This window comes from Balaenoptera borealis (genome assembly GCF_965194805.1).
Source record: "Balaenoptera borealis genome assembly, chromosome: 17".
NCBI classification, from domain to species: Eukaryota; Metazoa; Chordata; class Mammalia; order Artiodactyla; family Balaenopteridae; genus Balaenoptera; species Balaenoptera borealis.
The window spans coordinates 24,833,920-24,860,359 of record NC_138876.1 but is presented as its reverse complement, the minus strand read 5'-3'; the positions used below and the strand labels follow the sequence as shown (position 1 = coordinate 24,860,359).

Genomic DNA, 26,440 nt, shown 5'->3' with positions numbered 1-26,440 from the left:
CCACTCTCTCCATCATCAATTTTTTGCACTTTAGCAGATCATTCCCACCAGTGTGAACACAGGGTTTTACCTATCCCAGTTTAACAAACAAACCAAAAATTTAAAAAAAAAATCTCGACTCTACTTCTTCCTTCAGCAATTGCCTTATTTCTTTGTTCACCTTTGGTTACAAACATCCCTGAAAGGCTTATTTATACTAATGGCCTACAATTTTTATTTTCCAATTCTCTCTTAAAATCACTCCAGTAAGACTGTCACCGACAAAACTCCTTTCATCACAGTAATCAATGACCTCCATATTACTAAATCCAATGATCAATTTCAGAGCTCATCTTACTGGCTTATCATCAGTATTTGACACAGTTCATCAGTTCCTTCACTTTGATATACTTTCTTCATTTGGCTTTTAGGAAACCACACTCTTGGTTTTCCTCCTATCTTATTAATTATCCTTTTCAAACTCTTACCAGTTCTTCCTAGCTTTGTTGTGTTTTTAGTGTTGGAGTGTCCAGGACTCAGTTCTTAGCCTTTTTTCTCTCTCTTTTTTTTTTAATTTAATAATCACTTCCCCTTCTAGACTTCCAAATTTAGATCTTTGTCCCACACCTTTAATTCTGCACTAAGACTTGTATAGCCAACTGCCTCCTTGAAATCTTCATCAGAATGTTTATTAGCCATCTCAAACTTCACATGTCCAAAATTAAGCTCTGGAGTATCTCTCCAAAAATGTTTCAACAACAGCCTTCTCAATATTAATTAATGGCTACTTCATGTCCTCAGTTCTTCAGGCCAAAAGCCTTAGAGCTGTCCTTGCTCCTTCTTTTCCTTGAGCTTCACCATCAGTTAGGAAATTCTCTTAACTTTATCCTGAAAACCTAACAATTTCTCATCACCTCCACTGCTATTTCCTCATCCTAATAATTATAACATCTTACCTAGATTACTGCAAGTAATATCCATTTTTCTACCTTTCCTCTCTATAGTTTCTTCCACAGAGTGATTCTTTAAAAACTAAGTCCAATCACTTTAATGACTTCATATTTCACCTAAAAGCCAAATACCGGTCTTTATCTGGGCTCCATTAATTCTCTTTTGCTTCTACTATTTTCACCCATGTCAATACTTTTGTAGTCACAATGACCTCCTAGATGTTCCTTAAACACAATAAGGCACACTCAAGATTATATATTTTGTTCTAGATATCATTTCTGCCTGGAATGCTCATTGTTTAGCTAACTATCTTACTTGTGTCCAGACTTTGCTCAAATCTCAACTTATCAATTAAGTAACCTACACACCCATCACCCCACTACTGCTCTCCTGACCTCTCTTACCCTACTCCAGCTGTTCTTTCTTATCACTCTCTGAACAGAGTGTGTTATTACTTTATTTATATTGATTGTTTTTTAGAGTCTTTTTCCCGTCATAGGGCTTAAGTTCTACAGCAGCAAGCCTCTCTGCCACTTTGGTCACTGATGCATTTAGAACAACAGCTGCCATGTAGTAGGTATCTAATAACTAATTGCTGAATGAACACTGGATGAATAGAATTCTAGTAACAACCCAAAAAGATTAAGTTTGGAAACAATTTTAAAGAGTATCTAATCCAAATCTCCAGCCAACGCTTTGTAAATAAGGCAGCACCTAGTTATTTTCCACCTCTTTGACCCTGCCATAGCACCTAAGCAGATAATGTCAAACAATATTAGAGTTGAGAGAAGCCTTAGATGTTACAGACAAAGAACCTGAGATCTAGGGAGGTGACATAACTTACCCAGTTTCATCTATCCACAAAGAGTCAAAGCTAAAACTAGAACTCGAGCTTCTTTATGCTATGTTATTTTTCATTTCAATGCAATGGAATCAGCTAATATTCAACAGGCCTCATAAAATTCTGCCATCCAGTAATGACTGAGTAGATCTTCCATTCCTGTTGGATCATGCAATGGTGCTGCTGACTGTTGTTTAATAAACAAGAACTTAATGATTTAGCATATACAGCTTATAAGAGAGGCATTGGCTAACTTAATATTCTCTATGCAGCACAATTATTGGGCTGATTTATTCCCTGTTGCTAAAGTCAAAGGCAGGTTACAGTAAGCCCTGCTTCACTGCCTGAACTTCCAGAACAAAATAAAAATGCATAGTAGCCAGTGGCAAGTTCCCAGTTCCTCAATGAAGGGCCTGTAATCAAGGAATCGTCTGTAATTTTAATCAAAATAATGTAAATGGGTCCCCTGTTCTCATTTATCTTTTCAGTTCTATTAAGGATTGAAAATATTATATGAGCAATGCATACTCATAAGAAAGAACCAATGTAATGCCACCTGAAATAAAATGTCTTATTCTGATGACTATATGTTTAAAAAGATATGAGAACATTAAAAAATTTAAAGGGATTAGAGGGACAGGATTAGATTTAAAGTTTTAATTATTCACAGATCATTTTATACATCAATTATATAACTAATACAATTAAAAGGAATGCTGTTTAATTACATTTAAATGACTACAGACAATATTATTTATTGACACTGTATCTTTCAATTGCCATTTATAAAAATATAACATAGTTTTGGTATTTGTATCATTTTCTTGAAAAGCGCCAAATGACCTTGTTGGTGTTTATATTTTACAACAAGGAATTTAACAAGTCTATCTAAATATTCATGGTAACACTAATTTAAAAGACAGTAACATAATTAATTTCTTAGTTGCTATTTTCTTCCTGAGGAAGGGGGAACTAAATAAAGTGGTCCAGTGTCATTTAATGAGAAAATGGAGAGAAAAGCAATTTGTAGATCTGATACTATTATTGAATAAGCTGCATAAGTTCCAGAAACTTGGAAACATACAAAGAGGTGTTCATTTAGATGATAAACAAATTATTACTAATAATGCTTAATCTGAAAAGAGAAAGTAACTATATGAACATAAATGGGTATGTTATGATCCCAAAAGTAAATGTGTTAGATTTGGTTTCTAGAATGCAGTGGTAACAAAGGAACAAGTGCCAAGAAACAGTGTTTTCTAATTTCCTTCTAGTAATCAAATATGTTGCAAGTTTAAAAGTTTTCATTTTTAATGGGATCTCTTCTACACCAAAAGATAAAATTATTGGAAAATTCATGGCATTATCACCTACCTTGATATGACTCAAATATGTAACACTGTAGAAGTAGCAATTTATGAAACAATACCTTTTGAATTCTCTAACATTTTTAAACCAGGATTCTGCTGAGTTTCATTGTACCCAGGCATAAAATTATCATGGGAAGGGTTAAAGTTATATAAACCTGAGTATTGAGGGACTGAGAGATAGAGGAAAACACAAACAAACAAAAAACAAAGTTGGTATAGCTAAGTGTGTTATTTTCATCTTACCTAACAAGGTATGATTAAGCTGATAGAAACACTTGGTACTTTTGCTGACGTCTAGCCAACTATGAATGTATTAAAAACACACACACACACACACATTTACCTAATGTCCTTTCAACAGCAATCTGCAATGTTGTCTTATTCTTTCTTCTTCACACTTTTCTTGCCTGTGTGACAGCTTATTCCCTTAGATTTCCTCCTGTCTCTCTGTCTTAGTCTCCTTTGCTGGATCATCCTTCTAAGCCTGGGCCTTATATGCTGTTGATGCTCAAACTCAATCCTAGTGCCCTCTTATCTTCTCATTCCATCCTGTCTCTGTCTAGCCAATGTTATTGATGCCTTTTGGTTCTATTACCATCAAAATCAACCACACTATCAGTGATGCTTCTACTCATAGCTCCTGAATCATATAGATAGATATTGTTGTCTATTAGGCTTTAACAGCATGTCTCAAAGAGACTTCAAACTAAATATATGTAAAACATCTCTCAATAACCACAGCATTCCCATTCCAAACGTGACCTTCCTTCAACATTTTCCAACTCAGTATCTCTCCTGCCTTTACCAATTTATTACGCAAGCCAGAAATGATGTTTTATTTGAACACCACCTTCTTTATCACTCTTCAATTCACTACAGAGGTCTTTATCATTATACCTCCTAAAAATCTCTCAACTCATTCTACTTCTTTATCTCCATCAGTACCATCCTAATACAAGCTACCATGATTTTTTTCTTGGATTACAGCAAACACCTCTTAAGAGATTTTCTTAACAGCTAATCGAGCCCCACTTCAAATCAATCTCTATATTTCAGCAAGAATCATCATTTGAAAATGCAAACCTCTTCATGTAATTGCTTTTGATAAAAATCCTTTAATAAATTCCCGCTATTCTTATCAAATATTTTACCTGGTTTAAAAGGCCCTTTTAGTCTAGAGTTTACCTATGTCTTCATTTCACTAATCCCACCATTCTTCAATTACTGAGTCTACTTTACACTTCAATGATACCAGTGCATTTAAATTTTCAAAATAGCATAAAGAAATATTTTCTTTTTAAAAATACTATATCCTAAAAGTATGTTCTGAAAACTCTGTAATTTTCATGAGACCATGCCTTGAGTCTCTAAAGAAACAGACCACATTCACACAGATCATAGCGTTTAGTTTTTGCCTTCAGATAACAGGATACATAAAAGAGCTATCTACAAAAAAACAAAGGCAAATTACTTCCAAGACTATTCAATTAATCTGAAAGGAACCACAAAGTATGAACTGGCACACTAAGGAACACAATTGTAGGAACAACTCTTATTTCCTTGCACAAGTTTTGATAAGAATCACATTATTTTTCATTGATTGAGTGATAAAGAAATACTGATGGAAAGCTTCATCTTTCAAAATTCCATTCTATATATTAGTACCCCATCTCCAAAATCTTCCTCAGCTCTGACAGCTACGCCTTATAATTTTCCTGTAACTGTTAGCTCTTTTAAATATTTAATCCTTTAAAGGCCCACATACAGTTTTTCTCTGATTCCCAACTGGCCTCCGGCAATGACATCAATGCTAGATTGATACAAACTACTTACCATATTGTAGGTGGCTCAGAACCTTCTATTTCTAAGTAATCATACTTTTCTTCCATTTGGAAATCAGTAAATATGAGTGAAATTGTGTCCCCAGGCTCTGCTACAATGGTCCAAGTGCAATCAGCATTATTATGGTACTCATTAGGAAAACTAGGGCTTGATATGACGCCACTAGATCCTCTCATTGTTCCTCCACATGCATCTTCAGCTGTTGAAAACAAAGATGAGATGTTCAGATATAAGTCATTAAGAGAAATGCGATTAAATCAACTCTGTTAACATTATTGGATAAAAATAACAGGACAAATGTTGTGATACCAAGTGCATATTATACTAATAGAGATTAAATGAGAAGTCCATAAAAAATTTAAGCACATATATAAATACAAACGCTATCTTGACTATTTTATAACCATTGATTGAAACAGCAATGAAAGTAAGTAAAAATCTATACTCCAATTAGATCTCAGGATAAAAGAATTAAGATTTTCTTTTCATTGATTAGGTGATGAAGCGAGTAAAACAAACGAAACATCATTCTTAAGGTCTATAATAGGAAATCTTTAGTAACTTTGTGCATGTTCATGGTAGGTCTGAGCTTTGTTTTTATTTCCTTAATGTAGTTATATACCAAATAAATGATGTAAGAGAGAATATAATATAGTTTCTGTCATTGGCATTTTTCAAAAGCTACTGAAAACGTTTGTGGAAATGCAGTTTAAATAAGAATACATCACATATCTATGAAACTTTAATTAGAAAGAAATAATATAGTAACTTTAATAATATATTCAGTAACATACCTTTAGTAACACATTCCTATGACTCTATCAAACACTGTAAACATATTTTGCTAGGTATTCATACGATTATGTATACACAACATTATAAATGCAATGGCATCAATGCTAGGTTAAATGTAAACTATCTACTTATGATATTGTAGGTGGCTCAGAACCTTCCATTTCTAAGTAATCATACTTTTCTTCCATTTGGAAAGTTTCTACTAACTTTACATTTGGACCTATGGTTCTCATTTCCCAAATAAGGGTCATGGATTATCCATGAGTCTACTTTTGGCAAATGTTGTATGCCAACAAAGGGGTTACATGACCACCTGTGCTTAGTGTTAAAACATAAGATAAAGCTCCTTGCTTTATAAAGAAATTGAAGCTATAAAATTTATCTTGTCATAACACTGTTTAGGTCAGTCAATAGGTTACTAGATTATTTGTGCAATAAAATTTCTCAAGATTTATGCTGTTGTCTTGAGCCACTCAGGGAATTCCTTCAATTCAAATCAAACGTCTGAGGAAACATCTAGCTCTATAAAGACCAATTATGATTTGATGTAATAGCTAACAATCTGTAACTTTAATAAATAGAGATGGGCAGCATCCTGTTTAACTCCACAATGGGCATGGAATGGCAACATGCTTTGGTGCTGGGAACAACTTTCTTACTATATTGTATGCATTAAATAACATTAGCTTCTTTCTGTCCCACTCTTTATCCACCTAGCTCCATAATTCATAAATTGAAAGCATAAATAATATTGCTCTTAAAAGATACTTAATTTTCATCATACACTACTGTGTATATGATATTTATTTTCATGATGCCCTCTCTATTTTTTTAAGTTTGTTGAGTAATTAGAATGAACTAGTGGTCCAGTCTAGACTATGAGATATATTACTACAATTTTCTCGTCAGAACATACAATGCCTTTCCTCAATACCTTAACTTTAACCTCTGGTGAAAATGTCCTGCTGCCCCCAATCCCCAACCACAAATTATTTCTACTCTTTGTCTTCTCAGTACTAACACCAACGCTGAGTACTGCTTCAGAAATAAAATGTTACACTATTATATATTTGTAGTGTAGCTGGTATACAACATATTCAAACCAGCTCTGTGAGCTATTTACTTCCCTATCTCTAGATAAAATCTCAGGCAGAAACATTTCAGTTCACACTCAGATTAAGAAAAAATTCCTCCACTTTTTTTAACTCAAAAATATCAATTCATCAATTAATTTGTCTAGTCCTGGATACTCACAAAAAATTTTGACTTCATTTAGGTTAAGGTTCTTTGCTCCCCTGGGCTTGTGGCAGATGGGGCAGAGGTGAGGCAGTGAAGTGGGCTCTTCTTCCCTGTTTCCCCTCCTAGAATTTCTTTTCATCCACCCCTGCTCACTGAGCTCTCTATGATTCATCCTAGATTTAGAAGTAGAAAGGATCAGGGGAGATGAATCTTATTTGCTTGGCACTGATTTGGTACTGGTTTCCAAGGGCTTTGGCAGATGATTAAAGAAAGATGGTTCATATTGCTCATGAACCTTTTCATGGGACCCTCAGAAGTAACCCAATCAGTTCCCTTGTTGTGGGTGAATGTGTTTCTCTAGCTGGCTGCTTATTTTCTCCCTCATACCATGTGTATAGAATGGTATCCTTCCACCCTCTTTCCAACTATGTCTCCTTATCCTTCTAGGTGGGCCTCTTGGGCAGGATCTAAGACAATTCCAGGCCAGAACTCCCTCACAAAAGTCCTGCATATGGTCAAGAAAACATGCCCCATTTATTAATCCTCTGTGGAAATTCAATTTCTTCCCAAATGTAGTCTTCTGGGTTTGCAATAGACATTTAAATATTTCAGCCATGGTCTTAATAATAATACACTGTGTCCCCCAAGCTCCAGGGCAAACAAATCAATTTCTCTGCATGGTCTCCTTTAAGAAGTAATCTAGGCTCACAGAAGAGAGAAATCACCCCAAACTCCTGACACATGAGATGGAGAGCAACTAACAGAATAGTTCACTCTAGGGAAAGTCTTCAACCCAAAAGCATGACTGACTTGCAGTTGAAAACAAGGATGGGAACTGAGATCTTCCAGCATTCAAACCAGTGCTCTTGCCAATTTCTGTATCAAGTTCTTTGTTCAGCACTCCTGTTTGATCTCTTTATTACTACAGAGACTATCATAGAATCAGTATCTGATAAAATTGTGAAATAAATAAAGTTTGCTTTTAGTACACGTTAGATATACAACATTTTGGCTAGGTAGTCTACCTGAATGCTAGAACCTTTGTATTGTGGTTCAGACTGGATTTACTATAATATTTATGAAAAACCAATACATTTTCTGTAATCATAGACTCTTATAGTAGAATGTATTACCTAAATTAAAATTTTTACTTTATACCAGAGTTAGAACAAGTGAAAGGCAGAATTAGGACAAACCATGAAACCCTTAAATCTAGTACTGTGCTCTCTCTGCTAAGTAATATTGCCTGGTCTCTGGGCAAAGTGAGTTGGTACAAATCCTGTCAATGATAGAACTTTTGTCCTTTCAGCATCACTCTGTCCTGGCCACCAGGCTTGCCCATTTGATTAGTGTTGTCTGTAGTATCTTCTGTCCCACATGTCACAGAAAGGGCAGGGTTCACAGGCTATTAAATAGAACCATTTTTTAACATACTCAAGATACACATGGGGTCATGTTGGTTACTTGTATAAACTTTCTGTGAATTTTAAAGTTTATTAATTTGGTCATCTATCCAAAAAAATATTCATTGAGATCTACTAAGTACCAGGAGGAACTGCATTAGTCTCTCATGCTACAGTGATGATCAAAAGTCAGCACAATACCTGCCCTCACTGAGCATCCTGTCTAGAAGAGAGTAAGGCTCTAAACAAATGACAAAATAAACATATAAAATTACATTTCTGTCAGGTATTTTGCAGAAGGAGCATTTAGTACTGACATTGTATGTTTGGGGCTTTGCAGTAGTTACAGAATTCAGAAACAAGGATTCTTTGAGGAAGCGATGACGGACTAGAAACCTGAAGGGTGAATAGTTAATGAGGAAAAGGAAAATTGTTCTGAGTAGGTAAACTTATCCTTTCACCAGAGGAAATGGGCATTCTCCAAAATTTTCCAAACTGAAAGAAAATCTGTGTGCAACTGCCAAGTGGTACCAAATGAGGTGGAAAGGCAACTAGGTGCTAGACCTTGCAGGATCTTTCTGACAAAACTATGGGATGTATTCAGAGCAGTGGAAAGTTACTGATGGGTTTTCAGCAAAGAGATGACATGATTGGTTTTGAGTTTTGAAAACATTCTGGCTGCTCTATGAAGATGAGAGGGAAAGGAGATAATGGAGGATACAGATTAGGGGGCTGAATCAATAATCCAGGCAATTTTTTGCATGCTTTATTGTTTCCTAAAGATAAACCACCTCTCGTTTATTCAGTAGTTTAGCATATTATTATCTCAATATCTTCAAAAGATTAGTTTGGTCTTTGTAGGCACTTTGGAATAAATAGTATCACTGCACAATAAATCTGAATAATTCTCTTAGGCCCATTTTTAAGAACAGTATTTTTTCACCTGAAGAGTAAAGCAATGTGATTAAGTATCTTAGACTTCTCTTGAGTTTAACTAGAAGTCATGACTGCTTCAAAATGTAGTTATTTAACATACAGGGAATATAAAAAAGGTTGATGGTTTCTCTACTCTTGTTCTAAAATCTGTATAGGTTGTAAGATTTTAAGTGTCTTTTTTTTTTTTTTAATGCAATACATAGGCTGAATGATGGCAAGTTGCATGTTAAGAAGTTTGCAGTCTGTCTGTTGTAAAACATGAAGGAAACAACCAGTCCAGCCAATAGAATCAATGAAGGCAATGTAGTCTTTTGAGAATAAGAATTTTTTAAAATGTAATCATTTGATTTGGGATTTATTCCAATCACCTGGAGGAAATACTAACAACTCCCTCTTAAATTCTTAATGTACTCAAATCTACTGATAAAAAAATATAGCTATTAAATTTAAAATGTCATTAAACTTAATTTTAATTGTTTATAATATTATAAATCTATCACCAAATACTCCTATTTCTATACTTTAAAATAACTAAATTTATACAAACTTGATAAACAATATCCTTTAATCTCTTATGACGTATACAGCAGGGAAAAAAGTGACAAAATAAAATCAAAATTATTTGTATTTAAAGAAGAAAAAACTTTAACAATTTCCAGAAATTTATTTTTCCTAAAATTAAATTTTATTTACTTTTAATTTCTGTGACACTTATTTAGATACTGAAAATATCTGACCTTGTTCTGGTTTTGAGTATGAGACCATACTCATTTAAAGTATTATAAATTGTAACAGCCCCAAAACACGGCAGTTTAAAAAAAAAAAAAAAAAAAAAAAACAGTTCCAAAACACACCTAAAAGTTTACTGTAACACATCTTTTCAGATACTGATCTCATACTGTGCTCTGCCCTGCTATTAGTTTCTTCTGAAATAGCTTAGGGATGGGGGAGCGGATTAGTGACAGGAAATAGGCTTGTTTATTACAAAAAAGAAATGAACTGTAAATTGTGGAAGATGAGTACACTTGGTCAATTCCAGATGCTAAGCATTCAATCCAGTCTCAGATGTTATCATGGGAAATTCTTCTGCAAATCTCCCTTGCTAAATCTCAACATCCCATCAGCACTCAAGTAAAACTGACATCAGTGTGAGGTTTTTGTTCCTTCCCAAGACAGGCATCATTGTTGTCTACCTCTTAATTAAACAAACTATTTAATATTACATTCCTTAATGATCTATTATATTACATATACAGAGCAGCAGCTACATTTACATAGCTGCTTTGTTTATATTTAATAGTTCAGCCTTACGCATCTTTGTGTGTAAGAAGAAACTCTTTTCTCATAGAGAAGAAAACTGACAACAGGTAGTTAAAATGCGCATCAAGGCACAACAAATAATGTTCCAAGTTTCAAAGAAAATTAAATCATTGATAATTATGAAGGAAAACTAAAGGGTTCTCATAATTATAATCTCTCAGTCCAGCTCCTTCAGCTTCTTTCATACTAAGACAGATGAAATTAAATTCATCTGAGAAACAGATTTATAACAACTCGAAGACAAACATTCATCATTTATCCAGATAAACACCTCACTAAAAGGAGCTAAATATAACATAACAGGGCCGACATCTCGGCACTGAAGGTTTATTCCTGAATACTCAAATATGCTTTTGAGCAAATATCCCACCTTAGTTTATATTTACCTTCCTTAGAGACATGTTTAGAAATGACAAGGCAAGTTAATGCACTGAGGAAAGTTATTAATAAATATGTGGATTTTTTCATTCACTTAAAATACTTCTCAGCATGTCCAAATAAAAAAAAATTCATTCAATGATAATTTAAATTATTTAAAGGTCTGGAGAAAAAATAAAATCTTTAAATCAAGAAGGAGCCATGACAGAACAACAAGGAGCAAATTTACATCTGTTTCTTTAAAAAAAATTAAAAACTGAGCAATATATAACTTTTTTCAAACACTGTGACAGGGTCATACAGAACTGTGATCCCAGAAAGGAGAGGAACAAAGGGAGAAGACCCCATAATTGCCTGGCTTTTTGTCAAGAAGCATTTTCAGAACCATAAATCAAGGAGTGGATTATAAATGGAACGTGATGCTCTCCCTGGGATGAGTGGACAGCGTGCAGGAAGCATGAAGTGCCTGTAAGTTGTTAAGACAGAATTCCAGAGAAAAGGGAGCTCTGCAGAAAAAGAACTTTAAAAATCTGCATGGTGGTCCCCTGGGTATTTGTTAAATACTAACAAATGCATGCAAAGGGTAAAATTCCATGAAGTCAGGCAAAGAGAGTCCAGGGATCTGTGAGCTGAATGGTTCCAAGAGAGCACACATGGCTGGGTATTTGTTCCTCCAGCTAGAGTGGAGAGTCCTCTTTAAATAACCTGTGTACTTAGTAGCAAATTCAGAAGGGATACACCTTCAGTAGAGGAGTTAAAACATCCCTAAAGGTTACTCTAGAACTGCCCTAACAAAACTTAAAAACAAACCTCAAAAAATATAATTGAACCAAATGTAACTTCACTATATACCAGATGAATGTCCAACATTCTTTAAACAAAGACAACTAAATCCAGACACTCAATAACTTAAAATTCACTATGTTCAACACCCAGTAAAAACGATTAGTCACCTCAAGAAGCAGAAAAATATGACCCATTACCCAGAGAAATATCAGTCAACAGAAACAGAACAAAAAACGGAGATGGTGAATTAGCAGACAAGGACTATATAACAGATAACTATATAACTATATTTTACTATATCTAGCCTGTGCCCTGTTTTGGTATCACCTGAGAGCTAAGAATGATTTTTATAATTTTAAAGGATTATAAAAACAAATGATAAATAAACCAGAATCAAAGACAAGTATATGATAGAGAACATATGTGACATGCAAAGTCTAAAATATTTACTACATAGCCCTTTACAGAAAAAGTAAACACAATGAATACAGTGAGAAAAGGAAAATATAAATTATAACCAAATGAAGCTTTCAAATGAAAATACATTATTAGAAGTAAAAATAATTGCTCAATGGGCCTTACAGCAGATTACATACTACAGAATAAAACACAGTAAACTTGAAGACAGAGCAATAGAAACTATTCAAACTGAAGCAAAGAGAATAGAAGAACTTAAAAATATATTTTTTTTCTGCTGTAGGAAAATATGAAGCACCTTAACATAAATGATACTGAAATTCCAAAAAGGTCGTGGGGAAGGGAGAAAGCATAGAAAAGTATTTGAAGATAAAAAGGCCAAAAGACTTCCAAATTTAATGAAAACTAAAAATCCAGATATAAGAAGCACATGTATCTTAGCATCTTGATGTGGCAGAGACTACTAGTTAAGCACCAAAATTCCTGTTCCATCTCCGCATGTGCAGTTACTGCTGGGAGGTAGCTTCTCAACAGTGGCAAATTTTCTAATGCTCCTCACATGTAGGTTAGGCCATGTAACTGAATTCTGGTGAATAGAATGTCAGTGAAGTGAACTACCATTGCAAGCTTTGCCATAAAAACTTCCCACAAGATCATCCATATTTTTTTTTTCTCCTTATGCTATCTGGATGTTGTGGCCCTGGGTGATCTTAGAGGCCGCAGGTTGATGAAAAATCTTTTTCTGGGTGAGTATTTGAAACCTCTGTCTCCCTCTAATTCATAAGTTCTATAAAGGCAGGGATTGCATCTATTTCTTTTTCTTGTTTTTTTCTTGTTGGTTATTTATTTTAAATATAGCAGTGTGTACATGTCAATCCCAAATTCCCTAACTATCCCTGCCCCCGACCCATCCCCACTGCAGGTAACCATAAGTTCTTTCTCTAAGTCTGTGAGTCTGTTTCTGTTTTGTAAATAAGTTCATTTGTATCTTTTTTTTTCTTTTTAGATTCCACATATAAGTTATAACATACGATATCTCACTTTATCTGTCTGACTTACACCTCACTCAGTATGACAATCTCTAGGTCCATCCACGTTGCCGCAAATGGCATTATTTCATTCTTTTTAATGGCTGAGTAATATTCCGTTGCATGTATGTACCACATCTTTATCCATTCCTCTGTCGATGGACATTTAGGTTGCTTCCATGTCTTGGCTACTGTAAAGAATGCTGCAATGAACACTGGGGTGCGTGTATCCACTCGGATCATGTTTATCTCCAGACATACGCCCAGGAGTGGGATTGCAGGATCATATGGTAGCTCTATTTTTAGTTTTTTACGGAATCTCCTCCATACTGTTCTCTGCAGTGTCTGTGCCAATTTACATTCCACCAACAGTGCAGGAGGGTTCCCTTCTCTCTACACCCTCTCCAGCATTTACTGTTTGTGGATTTTTTGATGATACCCATTCTTACTGGTGTGAGGTGATAATCTCATTGTAGTTTTGATTTGCATTTCTCTAATAATTAGCAATGTTGAACATATTTTCATATGCCTCTTGGCCATCTGTATGTCTTCTTTGTCTTCTTCTATTTAGGTCTTCTGCCCATTTTTGGATTGGGTCATTTGCCTCATGAGCTGTTTGTAAATTTTGGAGACTAATTCCTTGGTCACATCATTTGCAAATATTTTCTTCCATTCTGTGGGTTGTTTTTTCATTTTGTGTATGGTTTCCTTTGCTGTGCAAAAGCGTTTGAGTTTAATTAGGTCCCATTTGTTTATTTTTGTTTTTATTTCCATTACTCTGGGAGACAGATCAAAAAATATATTGCTTTGATTTATGTCAGTGTTCTGCCTATGTTCCCCTCTGAGAGTTTTATAGTGTCCAGTCTCACATTTAGGTCTTTAATCCATTTTGAGTTCATTTTTGTGTATGGTGTTAAAGAATGTTCTAATTTCATTTTTTTTTACATGCAGTTGTCCAGTTTTCCCAGCACCATTTACTGAAGAGACTGTCTTTCCTCCATTGTATACTCTTGCCTCCTTTGTCATAGATTAATTGACCGTAGGTGCATGGGTTTATTTCTGGGATTTCTATCTTGTTCCATTGCTCTATATTTCTATTTTTGTGCCAGTACCATACAGTTTTGATGACTATAATTTTGTAGTATAGTCTGAAGTCAGGGAGCCTGATTCCTCCAGCTTTGTTTTTCTTTCTCGAGACTGCTCTGGTATTCGGGGTCTTTTGTGTCTCCATACAAATTTTAAGATATTTTGTTCTAGTTCTGCAAAAAATTCCATTGGTAATTTGAGAGGGATTGCATTGAATCTGTAGATTGCCTTGGATAGTATAGTCATTTTGACAATATTGATTCTTCCAATCCAAGAACACGGTATATCTTTCCATCTGTTTGTGCTGTCTTCGGTTCCTTTCATCAGCATCTTATAGTTTACATGGTACAGGTCTTTTGTCTCCTTAGGCAGGTTTATTCATAGGTATTTTATTCTTTTTGGTGCGATGGTAAATGGGATTGTGTCTTGAATTTCTCTTTCTGATATTTCATTGCTAGTGTACAGAAATGCAACCGATTTCTGTGTATTAGTTCTGTATCCTGCAACTTTACCAAATTCATTCATGAGCTCTAGTAGTTTTCTGGTAGCGTCTTTAGGATTTTTTATGTGTAGTATCATGTCATCTCCAAACAATGACAGTTTAACTTCTTTTCCAATTTGTATTGCTTTTATTTCTTTTTCTTCTCTGACTGCCATAGCTAGGACTTCCAAAACTATGTTGAATAAAAGTGGCAAGAGCTGACATCCTTGTCTTGTTCCTGATCTTATAGGAAATGCTTTCAGCTTTTCACCACTGAGTATGATGTTAGCTATAGGTCTGTCATATATGGCCTTTATTATGTTGAGGTATGTTCCCTCTATGCCCACTTTCTGGAGAGTTTTTATCATAAATGGGTGTTGAATTTTGTCCAAAGCTTTTTCTGCATCTATTGAGATGATCATATGGTTTTTATACTTCAATTTGTTGATGTGGTGTATCAGTTTGTTGGTGTGCTGTTTGATCTGCGGATATTGAAAATTCTTTGCATTACTGGGATAAATCCCACTTGATCATGTTGTATGATCCTTTTAATATATTGTTGGATTCAGATTGCTAGTATTTTGTTGAGGATTTTTGTGTCTTTATTCATCAGTGATATTGGCCTGTAATTTTCTTTTTTTGTGGTATCTTTGTCTGGTTTTGGTTATCAGGGTGATAGTGGCCTCATAAAATGAGTTTGGGAGTGTTCCTCTCTCTGCTATATTTTGGAAGAGTTTGAGAAGGATAGGTTTTATCTCTTCTCCAAATGTTTGATAGAATTCGCCCATAAAGCCATCTAGTCCTGGACTTTTGTCTGTTGGGATTTTTTAATCACAGTTCCAATTTCAGTACTTGTGATTGGTCTGTTCATATTTTCTGTTTCTTCCTGGTTCAGTCTTAGGAGATTTCACCTTTCTAAGAATTTGTCAATTTCTTCCAGGTTGTCCATTTTATTGCCATACAGTTGCTTGCAGTAGTTTCTTATGACCCTTTGTATTTCTGTGGTGTCAGCTGTAACTTCTCCTTTTTCACTTCTAATTTTATTGATTTGAGTCCTCTCCCTTTCTTTCTTGATGAGTCTGGCTAAAGGTTTCTCAATTTTGTTTATCTTTTCAAAGAACTTTTAGTTTCATTGATCTTTGCTATTGTTTTCTTCATCTCTATTTCACTTATTTCTTCATTTCTATTTCATCTATTTCTGCTCTAATCTTTATGATTTCTTTCCTTCTACTAACTTTAGGTTTTGCTTCTTTTTCTTTCTCTAGTTGCTTTAGGTATAAAGCTAGGTTGTTTATTTGAGATTTTTCTTGTTTCCTGAGGTAATACTGTATTGCTATAAACTTCCCACTTAGGACTGTTTTTGCTGCATCCCATAGGTTCTGGATCATTGTGCTTCCATTTTCATTTGTCTCTATGTATTTTTTAATTTCCTCTTTGATTTCTTCAGTGATCCATTGGCTGTTTAGTAGCATATTGTTTAGCCTCCACATGTTTGTGTTTTTTACAGTTTTCTCTTTCTTGTCGTTTATTTCTAATCTCGTAGTGTTGTGGTTGGAAAAAATGCTTGATATGATTTCAGTCTTCTTAAATTTACCGAGGCTCTCTTTGTGGCCCAGCATGTGGTCAATCCTGGAGAATGGTCCATGTGCACAAGGGAAAGATGTGTATTCTGCTGCTTTTGGATGAAATGCTCTATAAATATCAATTAAGTCTATCTGCTCTAAAGTGTCATTTAAGGCCTGTGTTTCCTTATACATATCGATAATTACTTTAAATGCAGATGGATTAAATGCTCCCACCAAAAGACACAGACTGGCTGAATGGATACAAAAACAAGACCCATATATATGCTGTCTACAAGAGACCCACTTCAGACCTAGGGACACATACAGACTGAAAGTGAGAGAATTGAAAAAGGTATTCCATGCAAATGGAAATCAAATGGAGTAGCAATACTCATATCAGACAAAATAGACTTTAAAATAAAGACTGTTACAAGAGACAAAGAAGGAAACTACATAATGATCAAGGGATCAATCCAAGAAGATATAACACTTGTAAACATATATGCACCCAACATAGGAACACCGCAGTATACAAGGCAAATACTAACAGCCATAAAAGGAGAAACCAACAGTAACACAATAATAGCGGGGGACCCTAACACCCCACTTTCATCAATGGACAGATCATGCATCTATTTTTGTTCGCATCATATCTGTATTATTAAAATAAAGACTGACATATAGGAGAGGTTTATAGGAATTTACTGAATTAAATATGAAATAAACAAATGAGTGAATATAACCATTTAAGCTCACCATCAAATTAAATTCTGATGTCTGAGCCATCTATGGGGTAGAATAAAAAGAAAACACAAGTAATATGTCATTATTCCAAAAGAGATTAATTGATAATTGGAACAAAATGTCAAAACAAAATAGAAGAATGAGAAGGATTGCCAAATAAATTTTAAGAACAAAATGTATGTTGCAGGTCAAAAGCTTTATAATAAAAAGGTGAGCATAAACAGAAAATGATTATTGCTATTCAGTACTGAGCAGGTGGGAGTTAACTAATTTTTAGACTTTTCTCCATATTTAACTTCAATAAAGTGCAACTTCTTTAACTGCAGATAGCAGAATTATGTATGTGGAGTATTCAAGAGACTCACCAGATAAAATACATGACTTAATCTGTGAATTAAGCAAGGTTACTGAATACAAGGGCAATATACAAAAATATATCAGCACTGAACAATTAGAAACTGAAATTTTTTTAAATATCATTGCTAATAGGATAAAATTTCAAAAATCTAGGAATAAAAATAGTGAAACAAGAAAAGCCTGAGTAAAGCTCTAATTATATTTTTGAGAGAAAATGTAGATCTATGTAACTAAACAGATCTATGTAAATAAATAGATATTCCATGTAATCTAAAAATGTCAGTTCTCCCCAGATTAATCTAGAGACAAGCCCAGAAATTTGCAATTTGAAACTATGGTTTCAGTAAAGATAGTAGCTACCAGCTCAGTTCTTTCTATTTTATAAAAGCCCTGTCCTTGTTTATACCTTATTTTTAACCTCCATTGCTCTCCTTGAGGCTCCACTCCATGTGATGAATACTACTCTCAGAAGGCAAACTTTAATGCTACTTCATTTAAAAAAGAAAGAATGTTCAGGGTATGATTTCTCTCAAAATTTCCAGAGTCTTATCACTTCCGTTTCAACACAGACTGAATATCAGAAATCTGTGTAGAGCATTTTAAAACACCTATAAATCAACCCCAACCCCAAGATTCTTATTTACTTGCTTGATAGTGGGGTCAATAGTAGGGCAATTTTTTTTTTTTACATTCCCTAGGTGATTCTAATGCATAGTTAGAATCAACAATCACTGTACTAACTCATGTAAAATAGCTAATCCATTCATTTGGGTACTTGACCCTATCTTCTACCTAACTCTAGGTCTTTACTTGGGATCACTTAAGCTGATAAGTATCTCTCCAATACCATCCTAAAAGTCCATATAAGACGGAAGCCAACCCCATCCACCTCCAAATAGCAAGACAAACTAAATTTATCTTGGTCTATTAACCTCCTTTTCCTCTTCCCTTTCCAAATTCCTCAGAAAATGTACCTTTGCTTAATGTTTCTACTTATTTACCTCCTAGTGATCCCTCAATTAACTGCATTCTTGTTTCTCTTCATACTTTCTATTGAACCCCTTCTCCTAAGCTCAACATTGACTTCCTAATGGACACATACATGTTAGTATTTTTTAAATGGGTCTCTCAGTGACAGTTGGCATTGTTATTAACTCATTACTCTCCTCTTCTTTGGCTTCCATGTGAAATATTTTATTGGTTACCCTTGTAGCTGTCTAACACTTCTTATCCATCTACCTCACTGCCTCCTCTTTCGCTACCAGTTACTTTAGTATCAGAGCTCCCTAGGCTTCTATTCTTCTTTTAATATACTTTCTCCCAAGGTGATATTATCCACTCTCTTTATTTCAACTATCCTCCAGGTAAATTGACGATTCTGATATCTATGTCATTTAGCTCAATCTTTTTCACTGTCCATTCAATTGCCTAGGGGGAATCTTCAATATTAATAAAACATATTAACCAGTTTGGGTAGCAATTACCCCTTCCAAAATCTTTGTCCATTTCATAGTGATGGACTGCATAAATTTCAGTAGGAGGGTTACTAATTCTCACCTGGAGACAGAACTCTCAAACACTGCAGGAGTTTGAAGCAGTAGCTGGGGATAAGTAAAACAGAACAAATAGTTATCATTTAGACATGAGGAACTTTTGCTTCCAAGATTCTGATTGCAAATATTGTGAAGCAGAAACAATATTATGTGTTTACTGCTCCATTTCCTCAGTAAGACTGCATATCACCACCACCCAGGAAGCTAGAATGGTGCCCTGAAGCTAAGGGCTGTCGGATGGGAATTGGGCAAAAGTGACTTAAGTCACATCCAAGCCTAGTTCTTAAAAATATTCTTTGATATCCTTTCTGCTTAGGAATGACACAGACCATGACTTCAATCCCATCTTCTTCTCTTGTACCTTTATAATTTATTTTCTAAAAGGGAGCCTAGAGTATCTTTTGAAAGTGGAAATCAGATCATTTTATGCACACTCTCCTGTTTGTAACATTTTAATGGCTTTCCTTGAATTTAGAATAAGACCACTTTCCTCACTTTGGCCTTAACTGATCTTAATTCACAGACTTCTCAAGATAACAGCTATCACAGATGGCAATAACTACAAGATCAAGATGGGTCACCAAAGCTACATTAGATATGGCATGGGTGAGAAATAAATATTTGCTGAATTAGACAATTGTAATGTCAAGATCTGTTTACTTTTGCAACATGGACTATTAGTTATATAGACAATAAAAATCCATTCCACTGGAACTAATTTTGTCAAATAATTTTTTTTAATTAAAGAAATAAGGAATTCTCAATTTCATATTTAAATCTGATGTATTTTTGAGGATTCTTCTCCCTGTTCTACTTCATAGACCAGATCACTGAACAGTCATTTATGTCTTGTGTTTAGTTTTATAAATAACTTGGAGTATTTCACCATATCTAAAATTATAGAACTTGAGCCCCATTTACTTGAAAATGGAAATTTTAAAATTTGAGTGAATCTGTTAATTTAGTTTTAAAAAGACAAGGTTTATTTAAACAGCAAGAATTTAACCCTGTAGGGACAGAAACAATTTATGTCTTTTTCATCCCTGTATTTTCAGTGCTTAGAAATATGCCGGACACTTAATGGGGAACCAAAATATCTATCTTAAATGATATTGAATAGAATGGCTTTGGAGGATATATTACTGACTTTTATATGAACTTTGAAAGATTTTTTTCATACAATTAGAGAATTTCCCTCCTCCAATTCAAGCTTGCTGAACTTAAGAGTATGTATATTTCTCAAATCTTTCCAGATAGGTACTGAGTTCTTTGAAGATAGGAATCATGTTTAATACAACTAATAGTAGTTATATATTTGAGTATTCATTTTATGCCAGTCTCTGTGCTATCAACTTTAAATATATATAAATATTTATCTATTTCCCTATATATTTTTGGTTGATTTACTTATCCATGCTCTATTATTTCTCAATGTGACCAAATTAATATCCTTCTAATGAGAACCTACTGTATAGCACAGGGAACTCTACTCAGTGCTCTGTGGTGACCTAAGTGAGAAGGAAATCCAAAGAAGAGGGGATATTTGTATACGTATAGCTGATTCACTTTGCTGTACAGTATAAACTAACACAATATTGTAAAGCAACTATACTCCAATAAAAATTTTTTTTAAATATCCTACCAACATCAATTCCTCTTTTCTCTCTTCTCCCATTAAAATTTATTTGCTTCAAGGAAGTAAAGAGTGTTTTTTTAAAGTGGAAATGAAATGATGTCAATCACACTTTCCTATTTGTAACATTCTACTAGCTTTTCTTGAATTTAGAATAAAACCAGTGTCCTTACCATGACCTTAATGATTGCAATCCACAGACTTCTCAGTAAACTCAATCCACAGTGCTCATTTTCCATTTCCTTAAATTTAACAAAGCTCCCTCCACCTTTAGGACCTATGTTCTAAACTATTCTCTAAGCTGGTGGCTTCTTCCTCAAGATCTTCCCAAGGCAGCTCAATGATGCCATTCAAACTAGTGAGGTCTTGCTTCACTAATGATTCTAGGTAAAACAGTCCCACATCAGTCTCTGTCACAACATCTGTTACATTCTCTTCATTCAACTTATCACTGTCACAACATCTGTTACATTCTCTTCATTCAACTTATCACTATCCAGTAGTTTTTGTTGTTTTCTCATTTATCTCTGGAATATAAATGTCATGCAATCTTGACTGCATTACTAATACACTAGTCACAGAATTATCCCAAGTACTCAGAATGGGGCTGGCTTATAGCAGGTACCTAAATAATACTTTATCTGGTTAAATATATTTATTGCTCTCCAGTATGTCCATGAAATTTCTTGGACAATTATTTGACAGTTTTATGGTGAGCTTAGAAATGGGGGCTCTAAAATCACAGAGACCCAGGCACAAATCCAACACTAATAAATTGGGTGACCTAAATCAATTGACTTAAATTTCTTCTAAGCTAGATTCTTATTTGTAAAATTATCATTATTTTGAGAGTGCACATTTATTGACTTAAATGTTGCCAACAATCTCTCAGTTACATATTTTCTATTTTCCTTATCAGTGTCCTTGAAGTTTTATTTTGTAGGTAGGAAGGTTCCTACAAGGTGATGGCACAATTGACTTGTTACTCCCTCTGGCAAAATTGCCACAGCAGGGAGACAAGAAGGCACTCTCAGTCCCATATAGTTCATTTCACTCTTGCCATCTCTACTGGTTAAATGACAGGTTCAGTGCTGCTCCTTGTTTCTCATTTTCTGCTACAAAACAGAGTAGTAAGAAGAGAAAAGAAAGTGAGAAAAAAAGTAGCGAATCCTTGTCCATGAGGAGCCCTGAAAAAAGGCAATTTATTAAAGTATTTTAGTATAACTTGAAGAGTTCCACAGAACCTGATTGCTTAAAAATTGGCTCTCTCTCAATCTGCTCCTGAATTTACTATATTTTAAATATGTTTGTTTTGAAATCTATTTCTAACCAATGAAATTCAGAAGAAAGTAGATATTTAATGAAACAGTTAATTTCAGTTAATAATGGCTAATATTCATTGTGTACATGAAGGCACTGTTCTAAGCTTTTAAAATAGATCATCAACTTTAATCTTAATAATAACTCTATGAAGAAAACAACAAAATTAAACAATAATTATTTGTATCTTACAGAGGAGGAAACTGGGACACAGAAAGGTCAGTAACTAGCCCCAAATCACACAGTTAAAAAGTGGTAGAGCCAAGTTTCAAATTAAGCCATCTAAGAGAATAGCTTTAATCACAGTACAAGCTGCAGTTTGATATAAAAAATAATGAGAAAAAGTCAAGAATATAGTATACCAGCATATACAATGCTGGAGACAATATGGGGAAATGGAAGGAGATGCCCAAAGGAGGAAAAGAGACCAAATCAAATCAAAGACATAGAAAACAAGGACTGTTCTTTTTACTTTTTCTAGAAAGCCCCTCCTGACTAGGCCAAAACACACATGATGAAAATAAACAATGTTTATGGCAAATTCCTATCTCAATTTATGATCCTCTATATTTGAATAAGAATCAATAGGAAAAATAATGAAATATATAATACAAAATTTCATACTGGGTGAACTGGAATATAACATATACTTTACACTTTAGATTTGGTTTATTAGTAAGTTGTAATCACAAGATTACAGTGATTTATGAAAATAAAACTATCATTATAATATTTCTAGTGTTTTGTATTATTATTCTGGATTAATTTCTCAAAAATATGGATTTGAAGAGAGCATTTTAACTTTTATTTAAATTACTTAAATAATTTGGATAAGATGTTTATATTCATTACACAAATAGAAAGGTATTTTTAATGGCTTTATAATTCACTATTAAGGTTTTGGCCTAATAACACAATATAAAATATGTGTGTGTATACACTAACGTGCATACAAATGCATTCACACACATCCCTAAAATGTCAAAGAAAATGTGGTTATAATGAATCCATCTGCAACCTATTTCAAGTAAAATTATTTATTTTAGTGTTTTTAATGGGATTAGGCAATATTGACATAACGCTCTTGTGCAAATTCATGATTACAGTTGACCCCTGAACAACATGGGTTGGAACTGGGCAGGTCCACTTACACGTGGATTTTTTTCAATAAATATCTACTACAGTACTACATTATCTATGTTTGGTTGAATCCATGGTTGCAGAATTCAACTAACCCATGGATGGCTCACTATAAAGTTATATGCAAATTTCAACTGTGCTGGGGTCCATGCCCCTTAACCCCCACATTGTTCAAGGGTCAGCTGTATATTATAGCAACGCTGACAAAATTTACAACACATTGAAATATTTCCACTTAATTAACAATCGTAGGCCTTTTATGTGCATCAAGAAATTCATTCTTATTTAAATTAATTGAACAAATCTGATCCCTTAATGATATTTTTCTTTTTTTATTATTTATTCTAGAATAAATGAGTATTCGTATTTTTTGTATCTCAAATGTACATTCTTAGCAATAATGCTCAGGATGTATTTTCAGGTTGGTTTAATATGATTGTTACTTCCTTTTCTTTTTTATTTTTTTCCTTTTCTTTTTTGGGAGGGATGGAATGGTGTAGTCTACAACTATCTGGTGACATGAGATGGAATGAAATGGAAAATTATACAGATCATTATTGTATATTTTTTTGTTGATGACTGTTCTTTAACTGTAATACAACTTCCTATTTCAAAACAAAGTGTTTTTTGTATATATGTGAATGTGTTGATCAAAATTAAATTTTCATTTGATCAATTTTAAAATTCAAAGTTAAGAATGAATAAAATGAAAACCTTAATATCTCTTAGTTAATAAGGTATTTAAAATATTAGCATTTACTTTTACATGTAAAAGTAAACAGTGTTTTCATTTATTCAACTTATAATCTGAGCACCAATCTTGCACAAGGCATTACTATAAGAAATATGTATCAGATTCTACTACAACAAAAGTTGCTATAGCAAAAATGCATTGATCAAAAATTATAGGTGATCCATAGTTCAAGTGTAAATTTTTAGCTGTGTGCTGTTCATCCAAAATCTTGCCACCTACTACTTATCTGGGTCACCTTTTCGAGATGTCAGTTGCCATGTGGTTAGAGAAAACAAAATAATTTTTATAGAGTCCAAAACCAATTATAACTGGGAAGGTAAGTCCAAAGCCAAATGCAAATGAGTTTTGGATACTCTGCTTTTTTGAATAATTTCTCTCTTGACACAATAAATGAAAACTTGGCTGCACAGTCATACCAAGGGTGAAGAGAGGTATAGAACATGCACATTTTCATGCAGGGCCCCAGGAACAGCAAAGCTTATCTTTTTCTAAATGGTTAATTTTAGCATCCATCCAAAATGTCAGTGAGCCAGTTACTGAGGTGAAGCTGCACTTTAAATGATGTCCAAGTGCTTTTTTATACAGTGTTATTTAACATTTGCATAAAACCAGCTTTTTTGTGCCTTATGTTTCCAAATCAATTTAGCTTTGTGTGCTAATATTTTACTAGAGCCCTGGAGATAAAGAAGCATGCAGGTCAGCCATGTGTGCTGCTAAATCCCCAAAGGAAACCTTCACTAAAAACCAAAAGATTGACACCAGACAAGATTAGCAAAAGAATTAGTCACGCATAATCAACTGTGTTAAATACTGGGGAAAAAAACATCTGCTTCTCTTGTCCTTCAGGAAAAGGCTATCAGGGTAGAGTGTTAATGCTTCTGGCGTATACTATTACGTGCCTCTGAGTGCTCCATTGTTTTACAAAGATGGATTTGTTAGAACCAACTACCACAGCTACTTTAAATGCTACTAATGAGGAAGGCAAGTAAAAGCTTCCATGCCCTGTACTATTTAATTCCCAGACCTAACTAGACCCAGAGACCTCTCCAAGGAGTACAACAATTAAGTCCCTTTCTCAATCTGTAAATGAATAGATTTGGGCTCTATCTTCAAAAATGCTATACAATGGCTGAAATTTTCCAAACCAACCAACCAACAAACAAAAATATTCAAGCAAGTTCTTTCCCTAAAGGGCTTATTATTTAAAATTGCTGATTAAAACAAAGGAAGAAAATCCTACCAAATAGCTAAAAATCATTAAAGCTCAATTTCTGGGAAAACTGGGGATTTGTGCACAGTTTTTCTTTATGTTTTTTAATATGCTAAATTTTAAGATATCAAAGAATTATAACTAAAATAGGAAGACTTTTAAAAAAATATTTATTCAAATACCTCTCATACCATCAAATAATATTTAAAATCTGGATTATTTGGGAGGATTATTTCATTGTTACTATTAAGAAATAAACCAGAGAATAGAAAAGAAAATGATGAAGAAAAAGAGATATTCTATAGTTTAGTTCTTATATGTTCAGTTCATCTCTTCCCCTTCTTAGGTCCACATCAAGAAAATAAATCATTTTAGCAGAAGTGCTTTAGCCAGTTAGGTGGTTTCTTCTTGAGACATCATCTTTCTTTCTACCTGAAATCTACAGGGACATAGTGAATTGTGAGGTACAATGGATTCAGTGGCTTCATTGATTGAGCATATATACTATGCAAATCCTCTGGTTTACACTTTACTTGTGTTGTTAATTAAGCCTTATTCACAGGCTTATTTTAAAGATGAGGAAATAAGCTCAGAGAGGGTAATGAATTTATCCTCCATTACACAGCTAATAAGCATGTGGATTTAGAAAAATTGTGTGAACACTGTGTGCTAGGCAAAGTAATACCTCCTCCCCCCAAAGATGTCATCCCTGGTAACCTATGACTATGTTACTTTACATGGCAGAAAAGAATTAAAGTTGCAGATGCAATTAAGGTTGCTAATCCACTGACTTTAAAATGATGGCAAGATCACCTTGAATTATCCCAGCAGGAGACAAATTGAAAGAATGCTTAAATTCACATACACATACACACTATAAGTATATACATATGTGTGTGAAAATATAATAATGTGTGCAAAATTATATATTTGAAAATATGTAAAGTATAACTACATTTGAAAAAATATATTGACAAATATAAATAAATATTATATAAGGTTAATACCAAAATTTTTTTAAAAATTAATAATTTGGTTGGAATTAATAAATGCAATTTTGATGAGAGAGTGAGATTTGAGACAGATTGTTACGGGAATGGTAACACAGATTGGCAGAAGAATAAATAAGGAGGAAGAAGAGCAAAAGGAGGAGAAAGGGGGAGGAGAATATACAACTCTTTTTACATAGTTGTTGACTGTTTGACAAATTCAGGCATTTTTATCTTTCATAAGAAACAGCAGAGGACTCTGTTTACTTTCCCGACTTCAGTTCTTTCCACACCTCCCCTCCACCCTTCCTCTCTTCCCAACT

General features: G+C 34.0%; 1 protein-coding gene across 2 annotated transcripts in view; it reads right to left on the bottom strand.

Annotated features, from left to right (window-relative positions):
* Positions 1-26,440, bottom strand: part of CSMD3 (CUB and Sushi multiple domains 3) — a 1,186,187-nt gene that overhangs the window by 825,195 nt on the left and 334,552 nt on the right. For both annotated transcript variants that reach the window (XM_082364543.1, XM_082364544.1), the window contains exon 5: positions 4,975-5,182. In XM_082364543.1, the coding sequence (XP_082220669.1) occupies positions 4,975-5,182 (208 nt within the window). The remainder of the gene's footprint in view (positions 1-4,974; positions 5,183-26,440) is intronic.